Source organism: Dasypus novemcinctus, chromosome 21, assembly GCF_030445035.2.
Source record: "Dasypus novemcinctus isolate mDasNov1 chromosome 21, mDasNov1.1.hap2, whole genome shotgun sequence".
NCBI classification, from domain to species: Eukaryota; Metazoa; Chordata; class Mammalia; order Cingulata; family Dasypodidae; genus Dasypus; species Dasypus novemcinctus.
Window position 1 is genome coordinate 45,620,326 of NC_080693.1, and position 25,455 is coordinate 45,645,780.

The 25,455-nt window shown below is 36.7% G+C and overlaps 1 protein-coding gene across 1 annotated transcript in view; it reads right to left on the reverse strand.

The window, feature by feature from the left end:
• Positions 1-1,552: 1,552 nt before the first annotated feature.
• VMP1 (vacuole membrane protein 1) overlaps positions 1,553-25,455 on the reverse strand; it is a 118,845-nt gene continuing 94,942 nt past the window's right edge. Inside the window, exons 9-12 of the mRNA XM_004457608.5 lie at positions 24,783-24,899; positions 20,137-20,198; positions 5,045-5,147; positions 1,553-3,924 (exon numbers count right to left, since the gene is read on the reverse strand). Coding sequence (XP_004457665.1) covers positions 3,781-3,924; positions 5,045-5,147; positions 20,137-20,198; positions 24,783-24,899 — 426 coding nt within the window. The 3' untranslated portion in view covers positions 1,553-3,780. The remainder of the gene's footprint in view (positions 3,925-5,044; positions 5,148-20,136; positions 20,199-24,782; positions 24,900-25,455) is intronic.

The window sequence follows — 25,455 nt, forward strand, 5'->3', positions numbered from 1 at the left end:
GATTTAAAGCCTATTTACCCAGAAACTCTCGCTGGATATTCTTGGAGCTTTTCTAACAAGACATTAAAAGTTGACATTCCCTTTTCCCCTCTTATTTTCCAGGTTTTTAACGTCAACATTCTTTACAATGAAAATAAATTAGGAAATGTCAGCATTTTTTGACAGAGGAAGGGGGTTAGGGAAAACCATTTTCAATGATTTCATACAGTATTTTGTGCATTGTGCTTTGTACCTTGTCTTAAGTAGGCTAGCTGGGGCTTTATTTTTAGATTTAAAAAAGCTTTTGGTCTTATTAATCAAGTCATAATTTACTAATTTGTTTTCCTCTTCATTAATTCATATTACTTTTCTTGGATTTTTGTTTTAACTTCTCTAGTATAAATGTTCTTTTTCACTCATTCTAAAAACCTATGAGTATATATTCCACAACAAGATCACATAAGCATTTAAATAACTTGTTTTTGGAGAGGAGTGAATACAATGTTGTAACATTTTTGCATGTGAATGAGATGCTCAGTAACGAGAATATACTAACATTTATTGTAGTACTTTACATGTTACCTGATTTGATCCCAAAAATAACCTGTCCATATAGTTCTATTTTCATATGAAAGAATCTAGGCATTCAAGTTAAAAACTTTCTAAAATCTCATATAACACATAAGTGGCAGAAATCCAAACCACCAAACACATGGAGGCAAATGGGTTTTTAAATGAAGGGAAAGGCTTGTTTGACACTAAAAGGCTGGGAAGCACCCTGAGCTCCTTATATATGGCTAGTGAGTCACCCTAGGGCAGGGGTTCTTAACAAGGAGTTCGTGAGCTTGAATTTAAATTAAAAAAATAATAATTCTTCTTGTGGCGAAAGTATTGGTGCGGGTGTGATATATTTATTAAATAGTATAGTGTGGACTTAGTAAGGGGTCCGGGGAACAAAAAAGGTTAAGAACTCCTGCTGTAGGGTATAGGAGGGCAATCTATTTTATTTAGCCTAGTGCATTATTTTCACTAGTCACTCATTGTTGAACTGAGTGACTAGTGAAAATAGAATAGCCCGATGCTGTCCTATGAAAGCTATAGAGGGCATAGTACACATTGAGAAGACAGACTGAGCCTGTTTGTATGGGAGCATTCACGACTGCAAATGCTTATAACCAGTTTATTTACGAAACTCCATCCTTGCCTTGTGGCAGGTTGAGGATAGGTGGCCAATATCCAAATGGAGTCCAATATCCCTTTCTTTCAATCCAGCCCTCTCTCCAAATTACATATACAAAAAATACAGAAAATTGGGAATACTGGACACTACATGTTTCCACATTACATCACTGTTTTACTTATTTTTTGGAGGTACGGGGGCCAGGGGTTGAACCAGGGACTTCCTACATGGGAAGCTGGTGCTCAACCACTGAGCTACACAAGCTCCCCTATATTCAGTTAAAGGGAAGTGCTCCTCAGTGCTTAATAATGTACAAACTACTTTATCCAGTCAGAGTTGGGATATGATAAAATACTGCAGAAGTTCCAGGAACAAAAGGAGACTTATACAAAGTAGAGATGAAATCAGAATTCCCAGACCCTTTTTTTATTTTTAGAACTTACAAACTGTCCATTTGCAAATTTTCAGATTTCTTATCAGCTGGGATTAACTAGGTATGTCTGTGGGATCAGGTAGTTGATTGTGTTCACTTTGGTGGACACAAGAAAGGAACATACAAACTGGAACAGAAGGATATCAAGCTGCTCCAGCTGGAATCCAGCAGGAACAGCTCAGTATGCCACACCCAAACACGAGGAAAGGAGGAGAGGTGCTCTTTATTTGCTTTCAGAGCAAATTCACATGAAAGAGTGAATAAATGGACAAAATAAGTCAAATGTATTGATCACTTAGACCTTCAGCCTAGGAATCAAAGTTTTTCTAATACCCTTTATGCTGAAATAAATTTACCAACAAATCTCAAAAGATGTAGCAGAAATAGTACAATTCATATTTGCTCTCCTCTCTCCTTTCTTCAGACAAACATAAACTAAAATGCAGGTGAAGGAGATGAAACACGACAACTGGAAGTTGACTTAGAAACTTACACTAAAAAACCCAAAGGAATGAAAAAAAATTATGTTAGTTAATGTGAATCTGTTTAAAACAAAGCATTTGGATACTGCTTTTCAAGTAAGGGCAAGTAACAATGTACTGCTACAAAGTTCAGGGGTTGGGTATTAAGAAAGTATTATCTTTTCAAAACCCACAAGGCAGGTTATTTGTCTTTTATTTAGTTGGAATCATGGAGACTATCCCAATTTTTCATACAATCCTTTCTCTTGATATTGAAATACTGAGGCATAAAGGAACTCAAAATGCCACTAGACATAGAACCAGAATTTTGATCTTAAACAATGATGCTAGGTAATGTTTGAATGGGAACAACATTTGATATGGATGGTCAGATGAAAGATACCAAAATGTCAGACAGCCCATCGACTGCTGTTGCCATGAGATTCAACAGTCAACATCAGTCTGATAAGCTACCCGACAAGATGGTACAGCCATGGAGATGTCACAACCGTAGGCAAAACAATCACATTTGATAAAACAAAGCAGGCATTTCTGGCCTGTTGAGAATTAACCCCAATCCTATTCTCAGCAACAATGTCAGTATCAATTTTCCTAAGGGAAAAAAGTGAAATTATTGTTTATTTCCTCCTAAAGCAAAGCAAAATGACCAGGTTTAAGCAGTAACACCCCGAAGGAAAAATCACATAAATACACAGCACTAACAGAAAGGCAAGAAAACTGGATTATATATAAAAATAAATGTCTACATCTGTTAAGAGTACATGCTGAGTAAAATTTAACACAGATAAGTGTGGTTTTCAAAAAAACATTAATAATTTCTCCAGTGTCCTCTGATTTGTATAACCTCTTTTGTTTTCAGAAACCCAGGCTAGGCCAATACCAGAGGTAGCTACCGAAACAGTGTAGCTGCCCAATTCTAGCATGACTTTAAGATGCCATGGACCAGGCTATTTCATTAAACAAAGATTTAAGAAGTCCTGGTTGTAGTGGATTTGGTGAGAAGCTAAAAGGAAATAAAAAATCAAAATGTTCAAGAAAACGGACACAATTTTGGAATGATCAAAGATGTCTTTATAAAGTTTTTTCTTGACTTCATTTTAAATATACAGAATAAAAAAATGGCATCAGCTCATTCATGAGACATCAACCAGATTTTCCTTATACTGTCTCAAAATTTAAGGATCAGTTTCCCCAAAGGGTGTGCAATGCATCATAAAATGGCCTTTTTTGAGGGTGGGAAGGGTTGGGAAGGATGACATATTAAATTTTACCATGATAGACATGCAAGACTGTTATCCAATCTAGTGTAATTTATATACATTTTGATGACTTGGAAAAAGAAAGTAATCATTTGTGACAAGCTTGAAGAGCTTTTTTTTTTTCTGGTGGCAAGAATTTTCTAATTATACCATGTGGGTCTTTTGAAGGTATAAACAGAAGGCCAATGTTTGTTAAGTTTGCTGCTGGACATCACACTCCACCTTAGTAAAATACAACTCCGATTGAATCGAGGGTGGATACCTTACCTTAACATACAAAGGAAGAGTATGTCAGTGCAAAATATGGACACTAAACTGCTTTCTGGAAGAAAAAATTTAAAACTGTTACAGGTTGGAAAAGGGAATTTTCTTCCCTGGTTTGGAGTCCTCCCTATTTAAGGCAGAACCCATCCATTCTAATTTCTGCAGTTAAAAACTTTCTCTGGCTTATTTAGTTTTCTCCTCTGAGTACAACCGCTGCTGAATTCGTTTGGCATAACTTTGTGCCATGGAGTTAATGATGGACAGGATGAAGTAACACACCATAACAACGACCAACTTCTCAAACATCCAGGACAACCAGTTTTCTCCCTGCAGGGATAAATGCAGAACAATGCAAAGAGAAAGGCTATATTAGTCCAGTAGTAAAAAGGGGATTGTCTACAATGTTTTAGAGAAATTTTTTAGAACTTTAAAGCTTCCAACCTGTAAGGCCTAAACAATTAAAAAGGAAGAGAATGCGTCTCTAACCTACCCTGATATCTACATGAGGTCCAGTCAGGCCTTTTTTTCTGCTCAGTTATAAAGATTTAACTTTGTTGGATGTAAAGTGAACGTTGATTCATATAGTTTGGAATGGGATGAGTGTGAGGTCATCTCTTTTTCTTTACCACAACAGAGTAAGTTCTTTGAGTAAATTCTTATGTTTCTAAAGAGTGACTCCACTCTCTGAAGTCACCACCATGTGGAATACTTGCAAAGAGTGGTTGTCAAGATACTTATAGTAGTAGGAGCAACATTTAGAATATAAATATATCTATTTCTAAGTCATGTTTGGTCAATTGAGGGCAGCAAAGGGCCATAGGAAGTTTAAGGCCATTAAAAAACAACACTTCTCTTCCTTCTAGCTTCCTATTTCACATTAATGCTTACTCATCCTCTTCTAGACACTTCCCCTTACCATAGAACTGTTCACAGAAAAGGCAGGCTTAGGGTTTTATTTAAGGGTTTAAAGTTCAGCTATGTTAAGAGCATTGGTTTATTAAAAAAAATAAAATTATTCTCAACTTCCCCGAAGAAAAATATTGCAAAAATGAAGGGAGATATATTCATGTGTACTCAGTAAGTTCAATACTTTATTATGCTGTACATTTAAATTTTAATCTATTCTTTTTGGATTTCATATCTAATTTCATATCTGCTAATAAATCATTTAAGACCAAGGCCATAATTCACTCTATATAACAGACCTATTATTTTCCATTAACCCCACCCTTGTTTTGGGGAAAAGATGTCCCCAATTAGAAGTTATACTTTCTGGTTTAAGACAAAGACAAATTTCCCAGCAAAGAGTAAACAGAGTCTCAAATTCTGTTAAGGAGGACTGGCAAGCAAATCTTACTCTATCAGCCTAAAAATGAAAGTATTTTCAGCCTGAATTGCCTTAGGGGTTAGAGGCCGGAGGAGAAGAGAAAAAGGAATAAGGTCTCACCTGTGGGGTGCCCATTTCACTTCTGTGGTGAAGCTTTTGCCGCTGAGCTTCCAGGTATTCCTGGAATGGCTTCTGCAGAGAAGGACCTATGCCCGGGACAGCACTGGAAGCAGAGTACAGTAGCCCGAGGAAGAAGACACATTGGGAAGAAAAGCAGAAAAAATGTTAAAGAAAATCGACTTACCTCCTGGACTCAAAAAGCAGGGATTGGATAGGAGGAAAAAATAATAAAACAATCGGCATAGTTGGCGAAATTCTTGTAGTATATAAAGTTCTTCCTTCAAACAACGTCTTAAGTGAGAAAATTTCTCCCACCAACACATTAGGGAGATAGGAGCTGTAAATTCCCTTCTAGCAGAACAGACTGTCCTCAGAGAGGCCACTCAGCTGATGCTGAGCACTGGTGTGGAATAAAATGAATGACTTCTGAGAAGTCCCACATTTATCACCACCAGTTCCTGTAAGAACTGGTTTGAACCGATTAATAAGGAAATGACTTATGCTTGTGTCATCCCTAGTTAAAAAAGAAACTGCCCGCCCTCTCTCTGACTTGTCCCATCTCCTCAGAGGGGCGGTCCTTTCTCAATCTAAGTCCTTATTAGGACAATCTGTGCGTCATCCTTATCCAAAAAGAATGTATTAGCAAATTTGAGAGGCACCTCCCACTAGTCAGAAGTCAGTGATTAACAAAGGAACAAAGAAGGAACTATGAACCTTGAATCACTTCATGGTTTATGGGAGATGATTTGCACAGAAACTACAGTACATTACTAAACAACTTGTTCTGAAATGATTGGGATAGTGATCTCTGATAAGTTTATGCACTCAGAGCTCTCTCACCCTGAATTATGTGGAGGCAGTGCTGTTAAACTGGTTTGGCGATTGTAGCTACCCAGCTTGCAGGAGTTTTAAAAACTGGTAACTTGGGGCAACTCAGAAAATGAAAAATCTCTATCTCCTGTACCCTTTATTTTCTCATCTGTCACATTATGGGTAAAAGGCAAGTAAGTCCAATTTCTTTCCCAGGGCAGGCCAAGGTATTTTTATACCTATTTGCAATAGTGCCCAGTGCTTTCTCAGTTAAATCTACTGACTCAAATTGAAATTGACTTCATTCCCTCTTTTTTAGAACAATTGGTTAGCTGCTTTCTGTAATAAAAAGCAGAGTAGAGGCAGAGAAATTTTTTGTTAGTATATCTACCAGAAGCCAACGAATTCATGATTCCTGGCTGATTCTTTTCTTCCATCCTATTATCTATTAACCCCTCCAAACACTTAATGGAGTCCCTATTATGTGTCTGTATAACACTGTACTAGATGCAAAGAAAAAACTAAAACTGCAAAAAATAATCCATGCCCACAAGGAACTTAAAATCAATTATGGGGATTTAACACACACAGACACACATAAACTGATCTGTGAGAAAAATAATCTAAAATTCAATACTAAATCTTTTGGTATAGAGAACATATGCACAAACAATTAGGAAGAGGAGAAATAAATGTGGAGGGAAGTTGTCAAAAACTTGTGAAAAGTTCAGAGCGCTGAAGGATGTGTAAAGGCCTGAACAAATATATGCAGTAAGGCAAACACTACACTTATTAGACTGGAAAACCAGTTTGACAGATAGAACATCAAGGATAGAGAAGGGCAAAGTCTCTTAACCTACAGTTTCTCGCTCTGACTTTTAAGTGGCCTTGTATTAAAGAGGTAGATCAGCAGAGAGGCACTCTGGTCTGACTTGCACTGCTATTTATCAGCCATGACTCTGACTACACAGAGGCAATAACAGTACAAACTTTCTCTTTAGAAAAGAGATTTTCCTTGAATAGATCAATAATCTTTCCTTAAATAATGCCTGTGGGAATGAAAATAGTTCATCCAGTTACACTAGGAATTAGCCACATGCATATAAAAAACCAGTTTCATGGATTTATAAGAACCTTCCTTCAGAAATCACTTTATTCCCCTTAAAAACAGTACTCTATGTAAAAAATTGAAATTCCCAAGGATAGCCATACTTATTATATGAAGAGAAAATTTGGAACCAGGATTCAAATGTTAGATTCTAATTTTTTGTGTTGTTGAAGGGATGAGGAAGAGACTGGAAACAATCATTCTAGATTCCTTGCAAAATAATTTGACAAGATAAAATGATCTGCCATGTTAAAAAAACCATTAAGGACTATTCTTTAGCTGATAAAGTATATGTCATTATAAATTCAAGTGATGTAGAGCTTTTAATGAATTATCTTGGAGCTAATATTGAGATTAATTTTTCCAGGTGCTAATATTACATGCTTTGGGGACTAATGGGTGGTGAGGTGGAGAATGGTTGTACAGTTTCCTATAAATATATTTTATAGCAATATATTACCAAACACCACATGATCTGAATAAATCTAAAAAGGTTAAGCTACACTTGAAATCTAGGTAGTAAGTGTTACATAACCAATTATTTGTCAAATTTTCTTAATCTTTTTTTTTTTCTAAGAGGTACTAGAGATTGAACCCAGGACCTCGTACATGGGAAGCAGGCACTCAGCCACGTGAGCTACATCTGCTTACCTCTCTTAATCTTTTATTATATATTCACCAAAATTTTAGTTACTTCTATTTACTTCTAAGCTGGCATAGGCTACAGCTTTTGAAAAGCACTCTTGTCTAGAGTTTTCTTAATAATCACTAAGTTTATTTTAGTCCAGGACTAGGTAACAATCAAACATGCATTTAAGACAGACAATAAGAACAGCCCACAACCTCATTTTTCAAGTTATTTTCTAACAGCAGACAGAAGGGTCCATTCTGAAATTTAAGATTAACTTAATATACACACATGGGTGGGAAACAACTTACATCACAGTTCAGTGGCTTTTCATAGTTGGCTTAGGAAACGGCCTAAATGCCATTCTCTAAAAGCACAGCGCAACCCAGTGCACCTGGCTAAGGACTCACATCTCAATTCACAGTGACTGGGTAAAGTCCTTCACCTGCCTTTAGGTACTGTATTAAGTTCAAAGAGTTACAGTTTTGTGATATAGGAGAATTTATATAAAGTAGGAGGAGAAGAAATACACATAGAACTATTTTTCAGTAACTGATGAACTAAAACTATACCTAAACTAGCCTTTTAAACAGCCATTTGCCCTAGGTGAGAAGACTGAAAAAAAAAAAGCAAAAATTTATATCATCTGCATTTTATGGCTGTAGACATTCAAAATGGTAGGTAGAAAAATATTTGTCGATAGTAAAATGTTGGTATTTATTTTCTTGGCCCACAAAAACATGTTTCAGGCAACACACCTAATTAAAAACCAGATTTTCAAAAATTATTCTAATGGCAATTAAGGTACATTTGCTACTGATTTTAAAAAGGGGGTGGAGTGGGGTGTGGGACCCTCAAAACATGTAAACAAAACAGAGGGAGAGAAAATAAAGCACAGAACTCCAAACCTGCCCAGAACACAAAACTGGTTTCATGGAAAAAGTTTTTCCCATGCTTACAAATCTGTTAAATCTGTTAAAACAGACCAAAGACAAACTTGTTTGCAAATTCTAAACTGCCAGAGAATCCTTTCAAAGGAAACTGGGCAAAATTCTGCCACAGCTATCAACCAACTTGCAAACAAAAATCTATTAATATTCTATAATTTTTAATACATATGTTTCTCTGCTTCTGGAAATCAGTTATCTGATAAGAAGTCTGTATTTTAAACTCTCTTAGTTTACTTATTATAAATAAAGGTCTGGATTATTCTCTGTACCCACAAAAGTCAGAAAATCTTCCAGAGGAAGTATCATAATTGGCAGACATTGCATAGAGAGTAGGTGGAGTGATTTTTCACAATGCTTAATTTTTCACAATACCTAATTTTTCACCTGTTGGTTAATCTGGAGCTCACACCCATTCCAAGCACGCCTAAAAATCAATGGTCTTTATTATTCCTGTTTGTTGAGGGACTGACTCTTTTCGAATTGTACAAGTTTCAAACCAACTGGCTCAACTATATACATATATACATATTTACTTTGAATCTTTTCTCTATCACGAAATAGTCATCAAACTAGGACCTGCTATTAGAAAACCTGAGAATTTCCTTGAACTGTTTATGAATCTGTTTGGATTTTTCTATCCAGTCATGTGTGTTTTCTATTACTATGTGTTTTGATAAAACTGGAATACAGTGTTTAACAACAAATAACATGAATTTTAAAAAAAAGTCAGTTTGCCTTGTTGGCTCGGCCTAGTTCCAGACAGTGTATACAAATGTTAAGCAGTTGAAATACCTATGCCTAAAATTATTATACAAATATTAATAGAGTAAGCTTTTAAATTTAATACAGTCTTTGCTCCTCTCAACCACTTTGTTAAGGATCTTACCATTACTGTAATTAATGTAAATTATTGTTACCTTGTCTTTCCTGGAAAATATAGTTCTGACATGGGTTCCTAGTAAGGAGGCTATGGGTATTAAAAGTCTGGGCACAATGGTTTTTAATCTTTGGTGTATTGTTTGTGCAGTACTTTGTGAATGGTTTATTTAACATCCCTCTGATGATTAATGAGAAAGTCTAAATACACTCTTAGGGTGTGATTAGTCAAACCTCTGAAAGCTTGAAAATGAGAAAAAAATGTTTCTAGGAAGAGAGTCAGGTCAGGGGTACTATTAAAAGGGTTCAATCATACTGCCGGTATAATTCAAAAAAGTGTAATAGAGATTTTTTAAACAAGACTACAGGGGAGCAGATGTAGCTCAGTGATTGAGGTTGAGTGCCTGCTTGCCATATATGAGGCCCTGGGTTCAAACTCTAGTACCTAAAAAAAATAAATAAAAAAAAAAGAAAGACATAAACGAGACTACAGAAGACAACCCTTTTTTGATGGTACCAAAAGTGGCTTATAAGGGCTTAGAAGACAAGACCAATGATCTCCAAACTTTTGATATATATATGTTATAATTGATAGGCAAGCTTTACAGTATTATACACATAATAATGTAAACAAATACACATTAAAAAGGATAAAATAAAATAAAGCTAAAAAGTATCCTTGAAATAATTCTCCAAACTTTAAAATGTCTTTTTTATTTCAAGCCATATTATATATATATGCCCTTTATTAAGATTGATGATTTCTAAATTTTTTAACTGACTCCTTGACAGATCTGATTAGACTTACTGTTTTTACCTCCCAATGTGGGTGCTACTTCTAGGGACAGGTAGAACCATTAATGCTACAATTTTCTGGCTGTAGAGCCCTAGATAGAAAATGGTCCTTTTCTAACTGAAGCCAATTCTCTTCTGAAATTTACATTTAAAGCAACAAGTAGGATGTATTTTCATGGATGAAATAAAAGCACCCACCCCCACCTGCCCCTCATGACATGCTGATCTGTGTTCTGTACAAAAGAGGTGCTGGCAATTCCCTCTACTGACAACCGTCTGGTAAATAATTCTCTGCTTTCTGAAATGCGCACATTTTAATCCAACATTGTAGACTTAAATTTTCCTCCCCACCCCCCAAGCAGTGATCTAAACAGGCTTAACGGTTAGTATTTTAATGAGTTGTCATTTCCTGTCTGATAAAGATTCTCACAGTACTTAACCACCCGTTTCCCTGGGGCCCAACCAATACTCGAGACCTCTATTCATAGTGACTCAGAATGGACCTCAGACTCTGGGCCTGATTCAACAATGATAGATTGCCTTCTGAGTGAAACTGTGTTTCCTCCTAAGGTAGACTGCTCAGGAGAAGGGGGAAGGGAGAGGCAGAGGGGGGTTAAATAGCAATCTTTATGAAGAAGCCAAAGGCCGTTATACTGACTCCCACTAATTGTATAGCCTTCAGAGCCTGAGAGATAAGAGGAAAAAAAATGAAAACATGAAAAAAATTGTTACCTCAATAAGCCAGGAATAGGACAAATCTAACTGCAAAGAAACTTCCATTTAACTCAGGTAAAAATGTGATCTACTGATCTTTGCATGAACCATATAATCAGTGTTAAAGACTTTCCCTTTTAGTGGGAGAGTCTCAATGTTTGAAGCTTATATTTTAATGAAAAAATTGGGTAACTGACATTGTACTCTACTTCCTTTTGGATCTGAAATGTGGTAGCCTACCCAAATCAAGGTCCTTCAAATCCCAGGATCTTGGAAGAGAAACCATTCATAAAATAAAAGCAGAATGTAGATTATGCACTACATTTACAATATATAGGGCTTACATATATATACATAAGTCTGGATTGATAGTTTCTGGCACCTTAAAAAATTCGTTGTGATTCAACCTCAGGATTTGGGATTAAAACATCTAGAATTTCTTTGGCATCTGTGATCCTTTTAAATGATTAAAACCTCTTTTGTATTCTAGTTAGTCCATTGTGTGCTGAGTATTATTATAAACACATGACACCATCCATTTCTTGGCAGCAGTGTGGAAGGAAGATCACTGCTTTATCCAGAAACATCAGGTGTACTGTTGTTAATGCATATTAACATATTTCTATCACTAGCCTCTTTTTGTGCTTTTGAGCATTTGGAATTGTTTTCTGTAAGAATCAGGAATGGAGGTAAGACCTTCATAAATATGCTGTAATGAAGAGAAGACCTTGAAACAAAACCTTGGTTCAGAGTGCAGACTTGAGCAGAAGCAGCCAAGTAGCCATTTATACTAATGAATAAGCTAAACAAGGGGTCTACAAGAACCAAGAGTTTGGTTGCCAAAACCAAACCCTGTTAAAAAGCAGCTGATTTCAGTTATAGAAAATGACAGACCAGTGGCAGCTTTTTAAATGGCAAATCTATGGCTACGTTTGAAGACCCACTGAGTTCTAAAATGAACAAATCACCAACAGGGACTCATATATCCAAGGGTCAAGAATAAAGAAGAGTTCTCAGAATTTTCAGTTTAAGATGAGATGGAACAAAAGATTCTGGGTTTTGAGTTGACTGAAAGTGGCTTGATGGTGAGTGGATTAAAAAAAGTGTATTGACTGGAATTCAATCTCAGTTAAGAATAATCTAGATATTCCATCCAACCATTAGTAAGGAAGGAAATCATTAAATATGGAAGACAAGGGGGAAAAAAAGACATGATCTTTGGCTTCAATGAACTTAATTAAACAAGTGAGGGGAAAAAAATGCATTTAAACCTACAATCCAGACACCAGTAGTAACATTTGGTAACACCAGTTAAGTATTGCTATAGCTGTGCATAGGTATCCAAGTATGACAAGAAGAATGGACAGCTTCTATTGGAAACAGGCACTCTCATCCAAATCTCCAACTTTGCAGCAGATTATCTCATTACCTTCTATAAGGCTCCTTCAGTGTCCCTCTCCTCTACCTCAAAATATTTGTGAATCTTCACTACAGTTTTCTTCCCTGTATTTTTTTTCCCCTTTCTTCTTTTTTTCACTGCAGTTCTGAAGGAAGACTTTGTTAAGGAGAATAAGAAATCTACTCAGGTTTTTTCTGTTTTTTTTCTCCTTTCATCTCTTACCATTTATATGAATTTAACACCTCTGAGCCTTGGTTTCCCCATCTATAGAATGATAGTACCTCCTACACATCTGGCACAGCGGGTGCTTACTAAATGTAAATTTCTTTCTTATATCTTTCTTTTTTCATTTGTATTTTCCATTTCTAGCTTTTTCCTAGAGTTTTTTTCCCCTCAGCCAAAAATATGCAAAGGTCTCACCTATTAGTGTATGAATCCTATAGAAATATCTATAGACCGCTTAAAATGTGTCAGGCAATGACCCTGCCCTGCCTTTTCCTTTACATCACAATTCTATGTAATCCAATATAATCGAGTTTTAGTTTTCATTGCTCTACTGAAATGTTCCAGTTATGGTCAAAGGTAACCTCCAAATACAATGTCTATTTCTCAGTCCTCGTCACTTTAGAGTTCCTGTTTTAACTTTTAACTATGCTGCCTCCCAGTATCCATTACAAAAGACAGAACGGTTAAGTGTCGAAAGGGAAGAAAACAAAAACCACCTTGGACATAAAGGAAGTTGTTTTCCACCTAGACTGCAGAAGTGTATGTGAAAATCAGAGTTTATAACTGGATCTCAGCAGTTTAAACCCCATGTGTCCTTTTTCAGGATTGTGTTTCACAATTCCATAAATTTTTCTGATTTTACAATGATCATACTCAAAGAGAATCAAGTACATGAACCATTATATATTTTAAAATGAAAGAACAGATATTCCTTCTATAGGAAACTCCAGGCCTATGTAGCTCATACTGACCCTTTACCATAGAATGAGGAACAAGAAACAACATTCAGTTTCAAGGACTTAATTACTCACTGGTTAAAATGATCTCTCTTACCACAGGCCAGCCCTAGTCTCTGAGGTCAAGCATCAAATTAACTCAGAAATAGGAGACAGCAAAGAACATGGAACATTCTGTATCTAGTAAAAAGTCCCTGCTCCAGTAACCCCATCCCCCAGCCCTCAAGTGCAATGACTGAGTTATGGAAACTTTCTTCTGTGGTAAAAATGGGGACTTTGTCTTCCAATAAGACCCTGGCAACCTGACAATGAGCCAATGTTCTGCATATGGTTTGTTGCGAGTCATATGCTTAATGTTATTCTCTACTTGGTGAGAATACAGAACATGTCATTTTAATCATGACTTAAGAGTTAGATTTGGTCATGCTCCTTAAGAAATATGTCCTAGCCTCTCTCCATTTACATTCTTTTTGGATAAAGTTTTAAACATTAGATCAAAATGAGTTTTAAATTTTTATTTAAAAAACCTGCAACAAATGTAACATATTTCTAGCTTTAAAGTTTCCTGGCTCTTTGGTTCTATTCCCTGACTTATTCCAACTGATGATACGAAAGAGTGAAAAACTCCATTCCATGGCTAACTTTTTTTTCAGAACTTTTTTCTATTTACCTGCTAAACATAACATAAACCCAAAAGGCTTTTTTCTCAAGGACATAACCTGTATTCTAACCTCTCAGAATGCATAATTGATCCATTGTAACCATTCAGAATTCCCTATATTACTAGGCCAATCTTTTGAGTTAGGTATAGATAAGAGACACCATCCCCTAATCTAGTGACACCGGCAATTACTTTTCAGAACTGTCCAAAAATAATCAACTGATTATTATTATTTTTTAAATATTTTGCTTTACTTTTTTTTTTAAGATTTATTTATTTCTCTCCCCACCCCTCCCACAGTGATTGTCTGTTCTCTGTGTCAATTTGCTGCCTCGTCTTCTTTGTCCGCTTCTGTTGTTGTCAGAGGCACAGGAATCTGTGTTTCTTTTTGTTGCGTCATCTTGTTGTGTCAGCTCTCCGTGTGTGCGGTGCCATTCTTGGGCAGGCTGCACTGTCTTTTGTGCTGGGCGGCTCTCCTTACGGGGTGCACTCCTTGTGCGTGGGGCTCCCCTACACGGGGACACCTGTGCATGGCACGGCACTCCTTGAGTGCATCAGCACTGTGCATGGGCCAGCTCCACACGGGTCAAGGAGACCCGGGGTTTGACCTCCCATGTGGTAGACGGATGCCCTAACCACTGGGCCAAGTCTGCGTGGACCTCCCATGTGGTAGACGGACGCCCTAACCACTGGGCCAAGTCTGCTTCCCCAACTGATTATTTTTATCTCAGGTTGGGAGAGGGGAACTATTTACTCTTAAAACTACATTAAATATTGGGAGTTGCACATGGATTCACTCCGGGGCCTTAGAAATACCATACAGTAACATACAGTACAAAAGTACCATAGGCCAAAGGTATACTTAGGGTATCATATTTGCTGGGTGCTAAATAGTTACAGGAAAACGGAAGCCTTTGGGGTAAGGACATTTCCTTCAGGCATTAGCATAGCATTCAACCCTCTACAAACTATTACTAAAGTGGGACCACCAGAGATGTAACTATCAACAGTGTATCTTCCCCTACCATCCCGGGGGAAGTAAGCAGTCTGGTCTGGCAGACCACTGGCACACCTGTGCTGTAAGATAGCCCAAGTTTGGCTCTAGACAAAACTATGAGTTAGGTTATCTTGCCTATAACCAGTTTCTCTTTTATTCCCCTTTACCCTCGTCTGTGTTGCTGCTTTCATCACTCTCTTAGGCTCTTTCTTTGGCCTTTACTTATCCTGCACCAAGGAATGCCCACAGAAACACTGCTCAAACAGCTAAAACCTGGAAATACCCCAAAAGCCTGTCAATGGAAGAGTGGGGTGGCGGACTTGGCCCAGTGGTTAGGGCATCCGTCTACCACATGGGAGGTCCACGGTTCAAACCCCGGGCCTCCTTGACCTGTGTGGAGCTGGCCCACGTGCAGTGCTGATGCGTGCAAGGAGTGCTGTGCCACGCAGGGGTGTCCCCCGCATAGGGGAGTCCCACGCGCAAGGAGTGCACCCCGTAAGGAGATCCGCCCAGTGCAAAAGAAAGTGCAGCCTGCCCAGAAATGGTGCCGCATACACGGAGAGCTGACACAGCAAGATGATGCAACAAAAAGAAAAAACACAGATTTCCGTGCCGCTGATAACAACAGAAGTGGACAACGACAATGCAGCAAATAGACACAGAGAACAGACAACCGGGGTGGGAGGGGGGAGGGGAGAGAAATAAATAAATAAATAAATCTTTAAAAATAAATAAATAAATAATAAAAAATTTTTAAAAATTAAAAATTAGGGAAACGGACTTTGGCCCAGTGGTTAGGGCGTCCGTCTACCATATGGGAGGTCCCCTGTTCAAACCCCGGGCCTCCTTGACCCGTGTGGAGCTGGCCATGTGCAGCGCTGATGCGCGCAAAGGAGTGCCGGGCCACGCAAGGGTGTCCCCCGCGTAGGGGAGCCCCACGCGCAAGGAGTGCGCCCGTGAGGAAAGCCGCCCAGCGTGAAAAGAAAGAGCAGCCTGCCCAGGAATGGCGCCGCCCACACTTCCCTTGCAGCTGACGACAACAGAAGCTGACAAAGAAACAAGACGCAGCAAATAGACACCAAGAACAGACAACCAGGGGAGGGGGTGAAATTAAATAAATAAATCTTTAAAAAAAAAAAAATTAAAAATTAAAAAAAAAAGGAAGAGTGTATGAATAAATTGTGGTATGATTACCCAATGGAATAATAGAAACAGTCAGAATGAGTAATCTTCAGTGACAGTAGTATTAGCGATATAATATTAAGTGTTCACTTCAGACCCAAAAGATTATATAAAGTATGATATCCACTTGATGAAGTTAAAAACAACTAAAATCAAAAGTTATATACTTTTGGGAAGCGGACTTGGCCCAGTGGTTAGGGCGTCCATCTACCACATGGGAGGTCTGCGGTTCAAACCCTGGGCCTCCTTGACCCGTGTGGAGCTGGTCCATGCGCAGTGCAGATGCGTGCAAAGAGTGCCGTGCCATGCAAGGGTGTCCCCCGCGTAGGGGAGCCCCACGCGCAAGGAATGTGCCCTGTAAGGAGAGCCGCCCAGTGCAAAAGAAAGTACAGCCTGCCTAAGAATGGCACTGTCCACATGGAGAGCTGACACAAGATGACACAACAAAAAAATGAAACAGATTCCTGTGCCGCTGACAACAACATAAGCGGACAAAGAAGACGAAGCAGCAAATAGACACAGAGAACAGATAACCGGGGTGGGGGTGGGGGAAAAGGGGAGATAAATAAATAAATAAATAAATCTTTTTTAAAAAATGTTATTTACTTTTTAGAAATATATACAAAGCAATAAAACCACAAAGATAAGGAAGAGAATGGTCATTATGGGATTACAGAATGATAATATGTGGAAAGAGAGGAGGTTGGGATTTGGGGGAACCATATTGTTAGACGTACTTTATTGTAAGATCCTGGATTTTGTTTTGAGTGGTTATGGGCACTTATAAAGAAAAAAAATTTTTTTTAGTCACTTTGGTCTCTAAATTTCATTTGAACACTTGTATTTAAAACCATTTCCTACTTCAAAATACAGGAAAACAAATCATGTCAAGTTTGATTAGACAATCTGATTTAAAAATAACGTTATTACTGACAAAGATAAAAAAGATACCATTTGACATTTGGTAATAAAGAATTAATATTACTGCCAAGTCTGATTATACTGTTTAATATATTATCTAGAAGTTGATGAGGTAATCCTTGCAGACAGTGATGGAGAAAAGTTGAGCCTATCAGAATATTTGAATATCTGATTCCTGAAGACATTTTTAAAACATGATACCAACCATCTAATTGAAGAAAAGTCTGAATCCAGTTGGTCTGAAGTATATATTAGAATAACTTTATGCAAGCAAAGCCATCTATGCTGGTCTAAACTTAAAGGTACTTTTACTTCTACTTATTGTAGATATACAATAAATGTAATACATATGTGTAATATAACTTCTTAGAAACTTCAAAGGCTGGGATGACAGAAGAATCTGGGCTATACAAATGATGACTTGCTCATTTTTATTTGCCAGGTCTTTATTTGAACATCATGTGTTCATTTATTCAGCAGATATTTACTGACCACCTGCCACTATGTGTCAGTCATGGTGCCAGATGTGAACAAAAATAGACATGGTTCCTGCCATAAAAAAGCTTACAGCAAAAAAAACCACAAACAAACATAAAACAAAAAAACCAAACAAACTGCTATGAAGAAAGGTCCCTGGTCAGTGTTTAACCTCGTCAGGGAAGGCTTTCTGGGAATGCATTGACCTATTATCTATGTCAGTGTTTCTCAGTGGGGCTGTGGGCATCTGGAATGTGTGGAGACAATTTTGATTGTCACAACTAGGGAGGTACTACTGGCCTCTTAGTGGGTAAGAGGTCAGGGTTGCTGCTAGATACCTTAAAATGCACAGGACGGGTCCCCACAACAATGAATTACCTGGCCTAACATGTCCACAGTATCAAGGAAGAGAAATCCTAATTCAGGCAAAAAAGCGTGAGCAAAGAACATGGTGGGAGACTCAAATATGGCCGAAGACCAAACTAGAAGGGCCAGATATACAGGACTTTGTAGAAAAGTTAATGAGTTTTGGCTTTATCTTAAGAATGAAGAGGAGGAACTAAGGGATGTGGATAGTGGTGCTAACATGCTCATATTAAAGTTCTAAAAAATTATTCTTACTAAAGAATGATGAACAGATTGTAAGGGAGTGAAACTGGATGTGGGTAGATGAGTTAGATAGCAAACTAATATACCTCCAAAGGCCGGGGAAACAAAAGATGATAGTGGTGAAGTTGTAGAAGTAGATGAAAAACTTCCTTCTCTAAATGTTCAATATGAGGAAAGTGGGAAGCAAGAATACTGGGTGCTGACTCCTACAATATGTAGGTCTGTGCGCTACTTGGCTACATATTCAGAAGAATTCTCTCGAGGTGGAGCAATAACCCCTGAGAACGGATGAAATGCTTTCCCTGTATGTAAAAAACAAGGGGCAAGAATATTATTTCTACCTCTTTGAACAGGACATGTGGTGACAGTATTTGATTTGTTAGGATTCAGGTAGCAAATTATTTCACTGCTTACTTTGGCACATCTCTCTCTGCCATTGCTTTTGAGGCAAGTTTTATTTTGATGAATGCGGCTAAAAAGTAGCTTTAAAACATAATCCAAAACTGGAATAATAAAGTTTCAGTGCACAAATTATAATCCACATTTATATCTAGAAGCTTAAGAATTAATAAAACTAATGACTGGCTCCAATGAATATATTCTCAAGAATTTGTTTTTCTTCAGTTGTGACTTTAAGGTCTAAATAGGAAAACAGCAAATATAATATATAACGTATCATTTTTGTGAGATTATCATTTAAAGCATATGTTAAAACTGGTCTTATTTCTTAAAACCAGGTAGAGGACAGAGCATTTTTACAGCATTGAAACTATTCTGTATGATTCTGTAATGGTGGAAATATGTTATCCATTTGTCAAAACCCATACAACTGAACAAGACAAAGAGAGAACCCTAATGTAAACTATAAACTTAAAAATTAATAATAATATATCAGTATTGGCTCATCAATTGTAACAAATGCACCACACTAATATCATATGTTAACAGGGAAAATTATGTGTGTGGTGGGGGCAAAGGGGAGATGGGGTATATAGGTACTTTCTATATAATTTTTCTATAAATTTAAAACTGCTCTAAAAAATAGTTTATTAAAAAATAGCAACAAATAAACTAAAAAAAAAAAAGGAACACACACACACACAAAACAAATAAATAAGTTAAACTTTAGAAAATAAAAGTTTTGGGTAGTCTAAGCCTTTTAAAATGGTCTAATTTAAAAAAAGTAAGTAAACTAAAATGGCCTAATTTTCTCTAGCAAAATATTAGGTTCATAATTGACATATTTTGATAATAGTATACTACCTTATCATCCTATCCCAAAATGGTTGTATATTAGGTAATATGTAACAAAATATTAAAATTTGATATAAGAGCGGCAGACTTGGCCCAGTGGTTAGGGTGTCCATCTACCACATGGGAGGTCTGCGGTTCAAACCCCGGGCCTCCTTGACCCGTGTGGAGCTGGCCCATGCGCAGTGCTGATGCGTGCAAGGAGTGCTGTGCCACGCAGGGGTGTCATGCCACACAGGAGTGTGCCCCGCATTGGGGAGCCCCTTGTGCAAGGAGTGCGCCCCGTAAGGAGAACCGCCTAGTGCAAAAGAAAGTGCAGCCTGCCCAGGAATGGTGCCGCCCACACGGAGAGCTGACACAACAAAAAGAAACACAGATTCCCGTGCCTCTGACAACAACAGAAGTGGACAAAGAAGACGCAGCAAATAGACACAGAGAACAAACAACTGGGCTAGGCGGGAAAGGGGAGAGAAATAAATAAATAAATCTTTAAAAAAATATATTTTTCTGGAGGGACTACAATGCAAAACTTGATATAAGTTTAGCTTAAAATTAATAAGGATAATCTGACTTTGATCCTTCCTTGCTACAGGGCAAGATAGGCCTTCTTCATTTTAACTAATAACAGGCAAAACTTCTTTGCTTTTCAAAAGGAAAAAAAGCTATTATGAAAAATTCTACCCCAGTTTAGTCTTCTATATATTTCCTCTCATTCAGACATTAATAAGATTAGGTAGAGAAGAATTACTCACCCAATGAAAGCTACCATCTGCTCCACTATGTGTTTGCTGAATGTTATAATAACGAAGATTTTCTGTAAAAAGGAAAACTCCGTTAAAATAAATATTCACTATAAAAAAGATGATATAAAGCCACAATTCTGTTAACAGTCCAAAGAAGTGAGGCTCTACCCCCTAAACAGAATTTTAAAAATTCTTTTATAATAAAATAAAAGACATCATTTGAGTCACAAATGCTGTCTACTCTGTATTCTAAAGATTCCTCAAATACAGTTGTCGTCTTACTGGGATACATAACCAGGGAGGGAAAATATAAGTCAAGTAACCCAAAACTGGGTGAGTTAGTGGGCATTCCACAAGTTCTATGTATCTTAGAATGGTGTGTATAACTTAAGTCATGGGTCACAGGTTCCTACATAGCTACTATCACTGCAAATAAAGCTGATCATCCTGATACAGGAGCCTGGGCTAACTGTTATCCAGAGGATCTTGAAAAGACTCTATGTCTTACATGAAAGGATTTCATAAAAGTTCCCTGAAAGTTTCATTCCCAGAGGCTGAATGAACCTGGGCTTTTAGGGTTATGGCAGAGGCCACCTAAAAGTAGCTAATAAATGTATTCATTTTCAACTTTATCACATGTGGGAAATTTCCATTTTGGTGTTAATGAAGCACTGCCCATTAATTACAGATTTTGATGTCTTATCTTACCAACAAGTAAAGATATCTTTGGGGCTCTAACAGGTAGCAAAAATTCTCCACTTAATTCAACGAATATTACATCAAATACTTGCTATGTATAATAATAAGGTATTGTTAAGGATTTTCAGAGAATACTAAGATGAGAAAGATACTTCATTAATGCCCTGAAGACATTTGCAAACTTCTCTACAAATAGTAGAAAGATGGTAAGTACAAAATTTTTACATATAAAAATATAAAACTATAAATTTTAGTGATAAAAACAATGGGTTCTAGAGGTCAACAAAAAGAGAGGTTACATTTGATTCTATGATTAATAAAATATTCAAGAAAGTGGTATTTAAGTTTAGCTTTTAAGGATAAATAATTCTCTGATTAATTCTGGGTTCTTTCTCCAAATTCCTGATAATTCCTTTAGTGCCTTATAGTTTGCTAAATAATTAGTTTACTATATAAACAAAAAGGAAAGGAAGGGAAAAAAATAAACAACACAAACAATTGTCTTCTTTTTATTTACCCATTATGAATCTCAGAAAAGGTCAGATGAAATTACACTACTTCAGGAAGAAGATTGATAAGGCAATGACATTTTCCTAATCAGTGTCCTAATCTTAACAGAGACACTGGCAGCTCCACAGTTGATGTACACAAGGAAGTGACTTAAAAAAGAAAAGTCCCCACTCCTTTTAGAGGTTTGTTTATGAAAAAAGATATTTATCTATTTTATAGAAACATCAAGCACATATAGATGTTGAATAATTTCCAGATGAATGATGATTTTATAAATGATACACAGTGGCAAGTGAAGATTATGAAGCTAAAAAGACAATTATGAGCTAAACAGATCATTTAGGGAGAAAAGCATTAATATATGGGGTCCTTCTAGCATTCATATTAAAAGCCAGTTACTTGGAGCTATAAATCTTTTACTAATAAACAAAGCTAATGATTTTGCCTCAGTGATTTCACCACCATCCGCTTTCCCTACCATTATTTCCTAACATTCAAAATAAGCCAATGCGCATATAATTGCACAATTTCATTGCTCAAGAACAAAACAAGATTTTCTTTTCATATGTAACAGCTTGAAAATTCCCCGTGCAGGGAAAGACATAAAATATACCAGCCATTGAAGAACATATGTCCCAGAATCTTTTAGGCTTGAGATCTGAGCAGACATTCTACTAAATAAACGAAAAGCATAACCTATTCGGCCACATGCACAGAGGAAACAAGGAGAAGGTAGAGGAGGAAGAAAAAAACATGCTTGGACTGGATACAGGAACAGAAAAGGAACAAATCCGAATAAAGTAGTTTAGATAACAGTATTGTAGCAATTTTAATTTCTTAGTTTAGAAAATTGTCATATGGTTATTATATATGATGCTAACATAACAGGGAGCTGGGTCAAGATGAAATGCAGGACTTCTCTCTATCTTTTCGGCAATTTTTCTGTAAGCTTAAAATTATTTTAAAATGATATTTAAAAAATCCTGAAAACAAAAAAGAGAGAAAAAAAAAAAAAAAGGAAGAGAAAAGTAAAAAGGTAGGTTATGGGTGCTAGAAACTAATGGAACAAGACTCAACAAAGGAACTAACCCTATATAAAAGAGGATCCTTTCTAGGAAAGAAGATTCCCTCACTGAGTCATTTAATAAATATATTTACTGAGTGCCTACTAAATGCTAGAACTATTCTGTATCTCAGAGAACCACGAGACAAAAATTCCTGCCCTCATGGAGCATATATTCATAAGGGGTAGGGGGTAGGGGGCTGTGGTAGGAAAGTAGAGGGGCAATTTATAACAAGCATGTTATAAATTAAATGATATGTGAAGTATTGCGAGTATCTTCACCTCTCATTTTCTTCATTATTTTGGAGAAAGGTAATGTCTCTAAAACTCCTTCTACAGAGAGAGGACAAGAACCTATCCATTGGATAAAGAAGAGGAATCCCTACTTAACATGGTTAGGGAGGCTGATTTAAATTTTTAGGAGAGGCCTAATAGATAGCAAGACATCAATAACAATAACAATGTTTATCAAGGAAAGTTGTCTGGTTTTAAGCTGAGGAAAAGGAAAGAACGAAAACCAGATGAGGTGATAGGTTTACTCTAAGAGTACAGAAAAATCTGTGTGTGAGGTTTTCCCTGCTCTTATTCCAGAAATGGTTAACATGTTTATATTACTCACTAAAATTACTCAAGGAATGAGAAATGTTTGTTGCCCTAAGCTACATCTGGATGTACATCAAGTGACATGCCTTTAGAAAATATGTCACTCTGATATAATGGAACATAGCAAACATATTCCATGGTTTAGTTTAGTGAAGGAACTCAGATTCTTTCCTTTTAGTGACATAAATGATTTGAGCTTTTTGTTTTTCTACTATATAGATAGATGGAAAGAACTTGACTTTTTAGTTTGTTTTGATTCCCGGAATTTTAGGCAAGTATTTTACCTTTTATAACACTCAGATGATAACTTCTCACAGTACTGCTCTGACAATGAGATAATAAGTAGCAGGCATTAAAAAATTACTTTCTTTAAAAATATAAAAAAAGTTTACAGTTAAGAAGACAATACAAAAGAGTGGAAACAATGCTGAACTTGAAGTCAAAAGCCTTGGGTTCAAGAACCACCTGTTCCCTATTCACATAGGCAACATATTTATTAACTTTTCCAAGGATGATAGTTACAAAATAGGCATAGTAATTCTCTATCCCAGGATTATTAGAATTAAATCCCATGACACACTAAGTGCTTTAAAGTGTCAGGCACCATACCAAAAAAAAAAAATTTCACCATTAGGATAACTTGAAAATTTTGAAAAATTTTGTTATATGTGTGTATTTTGAATTTTTACCAAAGTAATTAGCATTCCAATACCTAATAAACCCGTGTTCACTGCTCAGTATATCTAATGTAAGTGGGAGGCAATGCTCCTTGAAAGAAGAAAAACATATCCTTTGAAACTTTGGGTGTTATTATGGTAGCAGAGTAGAGGATAGACTCAAACTCATCTCAAATGCCAAAATCTAAGATTAGAAATTGTGCAGGTAAAAGCAGGTGAAGTTTTCCTATTTCAGTCTACTTTTCCAAGAATTGGAGGTAGAGAGGTGTTAGGAAGAACTTTGGGATAGACATGCTTTTAATTATTAAGGAATTATACCAAGACAGAGATAATACTTCACTGTTTTTGCCTTTCCTTTGGTGAATACCTCTCTTTGTTGCAATCCTCAATGTTTAAAAACAAATTCCTTCTAGGTTAATTTATTTTACACAGTTCTAGAAACATACACCATTTCCCCTCAAGTAATTTCTTAGCTTGTTTTCTCTCCTCCATTCACACATACAAATGTGGCTATCCTAAAGATTTTGTTAAAAGTGGCTTTGAGGACTAGCAGATTCTCTATTTTCTAACCACAACCCACATCTCCTTGCCCCTTCAGAGACCCCTTTCTTCCCCATTCTCTCCCAACACTAACATCTGGCTGGTTTTTGGTAGAGGACATTGGTTCTGAGAGGAAGTACTATATAAAGAGTATGTGAAAGAAAAGAAATATTCGTGAAAGGCATCATTCACCTACCTTGTGGTAGTAAAGAAACTAGATTTTAAAAAATTAAGTATGGGAAAATGAGATCTTAAAAAATTAAGTATGTAGTTTTTCCGACGTAAGAACATGACTTTGGTAAAAGTCTTGTATAAAGAGTTTCACAAGGAATACAATAAATATGAAAGGAAGAGAAGGAAGGAAAAGAAGGAAGGAAACAAGAAGAAAAACAATAAAGGGGTCCAATTTTCCAACAGGCACAAGCATTCACTAATTTCCAAATGATGTTCCATGCTTTGATACAACCAAAAGAAGAACCAATATCTTAACAATTTTCTTAGGAATGTGCAAGTGGAAAATATATTTCATTATCATTAGCCAGAGAAGCAGCAGGTATAATTACCTGGATATGCATTTTAATTATTGCTTTTCCAATTAGAGTTGCACCAAAGAAGGTCCAAAAAGGTACAAGAAAGTGTCCACACGTAATTCCTGCCAGATCAAATAAAGGATTTGGAATCTAAAAAGATAAAAATTAAAATTAAAATGGAATTTCTGTAAATAAGGCAAAGAATAATTTAAATTTCCTGGCCATTGGTATGTGGCATTCTGCTTCCAACCTTGCTTACACTGTAAAGATGGTCCGAGATTGTTGAGAAGGAGGTTAGGCAAGTATACTACTGTGTCTATAAACTGGCAGTCTCATATCCATCTCAAGCTGTTGTTCAATCTGTTCTTTGAAAATCCAGCTGCTGGTCTGCTTGTAAAACTTACGGCTAATGTCCCATGTATTTTTTTTTTAATCATCACACTAGAATTAGATGAAGTCAATGGATCCCAAGATATCTGATCCAATTCAGTTAGATAGTCAGCCATTTGGTGGCTGCTATCTAAGGTAAGGTATGAATGAAAAAAGATTCTTAAAATTATTGCAGTAGTTATTAGCATTCTAAAATCTTTACTTGAAAGTAAGAATTTTATCTAGGTGCTGACATCTCTTTAGCAAATGTTCTTGTAAATCCACAAATACACTGATAGATGGATATGGTTTTATTTCTCAACATAAAAAAAACCAA